Source organism: Nestor notabilis, unplaced genomic scaffold (assembly GCF_000696875.1).
Source record: "Nestor notabilis isolate BGI_N333 unplaced genomic scaffold, ASM69687v1 scaffold7407, whole genome shotgun sequence".
In the NCBI taxonomy this organism is placed as follows: Eukaryota; Metazoa; Chordata; class Aves; order Psittaciformes; family Psittacidae; genus Nestor; species Nestor notabilis.
The window spans coordinates 3,901-6,857 of NW_009935071.1; the positions used below are offsets into that span (position 1 = coordinate 3,901).

At 39.2% G+C, this 2,957-nt stretch overlaps 1 protein-coding gene across 1 annotated transcript in view; it reads right to left on the reverse strand.

Moving 5' to 3' along the window:
- Positions 1 to 505: 505 nt before the first annotated feature.
- LOC104408140 (kazal-type serine protease inhibitor domain-containing protein 1-like) overlaps positions 506 to 2,957 on the reverse strand; it is a 9,828-nt gene continuing 7,376 nt past the window's right edge. The window contains exons 3-4 of the mRNA XM_010017636.1: positions 1,724 to 1,868; positions 506 to 861 (exon numbers count right to left, since the gene is read on the reverse strand). Of these exons, the coding sequence (XP_010015938.1) occupies positions 731 to 861; positions 1,724 to 1,868 (276 nt within the window). The 3' untranslated portion in view covers positions 506 to 730. The remainder of the gene's footprint in view (positions 862 to 1,723; positions 1,869 to 2,957) is intronic.

Consider the following 2,957-nt stretch of genomic DNA (forward strand, 5'->3'; position numbering starts at 1 on the left):
CATAACTCAGTATCTTCCATCAACCATTAATTCAGAGCCAGAGGCATGCTCATCTGATTGAGTGCACGAGGAATCTTTTCTGGGTATTTGTGAGCATTGTTAGTAAAACAATACAGTTGCTTTAGACTGTCATTGCTTCATGTATTTATTAAAAGTAAACAAAATAACCCCCAACAGAGAGAACTTGCCCTTGATGAGACTAATGATGGAAAATTTCAAATAAGAAGGAAAATTTTGCTGAAACTTATGAGAAAACATAAACTAAGGAGATGGAAGGCTGTTCTGCAACCTCCACATTTCTGCTTGTTGCCATGTGAACAATCTCTTGATATTTCTAAATACATTATAGAAAAATGGAATTGATACAAGTTTTGGTTTTTATTTTTTTTTAACTATGAAAATTTTTGCAGACAAATTAAAAAGCTTGAAAGAAATTACTATTTACATCTTAAAAATTAACATAAAATTTGATCCATTCAGTATACTTTGTAGACAGGTGCATGTTTAAGGATTTTATTTAACAGTCTGAATGTGTGGCTTTACAACTGTTCTTACTTCTGTAAGTACCATGGGACACTGCAGGCAAAGTTGAATTTCAGGAAGGTGGATACAAAAGTGAGTATGTGTGTTATCAGTGGAGCCATTTACAGCACAGAGACTACTAGCAGATGTAACAGAGTGTGAAAGATATTGAACAGCAGATGTATAAAAATTATTATTCAGAGTGGTTTCAATTTTCATAGTCCCCGGATTCGTATTCTTCATCATCTTCCTCATCAGATTTGTCATAATACTCCTCATATTCAATGCTGTAGCTTGCACTTTTACTGCCAGCATTAAGTGCAAATGCAGGAGATGGGCCTGCAAGACATAATTAAATCAGATTAAATTAGTTGTAGATAGGAATAAAGAGGAAAGATGGGTTTGGATCTGTATGGCAAGCTCAGCAAAAGAAGAGGGTTTTTACCTGATGGCTTGCTCATAGGAGCAAATTTCTAGATCACTCACATTTTAAGATGTTGAAAATATATTTAATTCCCAATACTAGTAGACTGAGAGTTCAGTCCTCTGCAGATCATATGTACCTGAACATAAAACCAGAGCCAATAAATTTGAAAGCCAGTTGCACAAACAAGGTCAGTGACAAACTAGAACAGTGACAAACTCCTTTAGCTCACAAGGCAAATATAAGCCAATGCATCTTTATTCCATATTTGTCAGGAAACCCAGTTCTCTCCAGAGGAAGAAGGGTGTTATTCTGCAGGACTAGGCCCGATGCAGAACAATAGTAAAGCTATTCCTTACCTTTCCAAACACTCTCATTAAAGAGCAACAACTGTTTCCTTCCTAGTTTGTTGAAAAATAAAGAGCTAAGCAGACCTGCCATGGTTCAGAGACTCTCCCAGCTACAGCAGCTGTTCTTCTGGGTGAGAGTTCCTACTAACATCACAGGACTTCTGTAGGATAAAGGTGAGTGGAGTGGGATGTGTCTCAGTTGTATGGCTACAATCCACAGCTTGCTGTTTTCTGGAAGCTGGTGTAATATGCAGCAGAATATTACACTATTAACCCATTAGGTGATAAAGTAGAAGAAAAAGACAGAAAAAGTAAAATCTTTAGGTAATTTCTCATATCCTTCATTTGCATTCTGACAAACCCATCCTTTGCAGCCTGCTTGTATGCATTCTTGTATACTTTACATCCAAAACCCAAAAATAATTACCATCAATGACTTTCAATCTTGCAGAGGCGTATGTTGCACCATACTTATTTTTGGTGTGGCATATGTAAACACCTTCATCTGATTTTTTGAGGCCTTGAATCTGCAGCCAACCTGTCACACCATACTTCTGAGGCCCACCTCTTGCCTTTAAGAAGAGAAAGAAAGTTGAGATTAAGTAGCTAGGAGGCAGCATGATATTTCTCAAAGGAATTATGGATGGATTAACCATCATTCCAAACCTTAGCTGCTGTCATGCTTTCATCCTGTTTGGTTCTGCTGCGCTATGTTTTAACTTACTGCTCTGTGTCTCTGAGTTCACTCTTCCCCATCTCTGCTCTTTAAACTTCATTGCCCTTCACAGTGCTCTCATTTCTGTTTCTTCCCATGCTATGGACTCCCAGTGTTCCTCCTGTGTCTTGTCCCAGCACCACTTGTTACTTCAGAGCATTGCTGCCTGTTCTCAAGGTCATAAATCTCTTCAGGATGAGAGTGGCAGGTGGATCTGGGTGAGTTGTTCAGGGCCAAGGGGCCTGACCAAGCTGACACTGAGCATCGGGGTTTTAATGGATTGTATGACACACCGTGAGCTTCCACAATTCATGATGCTCTCAAATGACTCGGGCTAAAGCCTCTTAAAGGGGGGGAGCTTTATTTTCCAAACAAATAACACAAAACCATTAGCACATGTTAACAGAGATGCTTTTGTGGTGAATCTGTTAATGAACTAGGTTAACTGGGTTCAGTTTAGCCTCTGAGCTGACCAGCATTTGCATGTGGCTCCTTGCACCATTCCTTCTGAGCAACTTTAAGCCTGCTAATCCCACTTGTGTTCATGCTGCATCTGGAAGTATTTCTAGGTAATTTAGACTCTTAGTACTTTCGGTAATTTAATTAGCTTTTTCTGTGCTTTTGCTAGCTACCTTTTTGTTCAGGTTGCGCCCCATGTCCATTGGATCTTACCACTTTTGGGCTGTGTAAGCAGAAAGCTAGATTTGCCATGTATTTCTCTATACAGTCTCTGTTCATCTTCTTTGTCTGCTGGAGAAGCATGCAGGTGCAGGCTTCAGCCTTACTGCAGTCTGCCTGTACATCTGTTGTTGTTAGCTTGTCCCCCCAGAATGTTACTTCCATTTAAAAGAATTAGCTTTTTGATTTATTTAATTTCAGCTCAGACTTTCAGGCTATTTCTAGATTTGCTTGAAGCCTGTACTAATGTCATTCTACTCTTTACCCT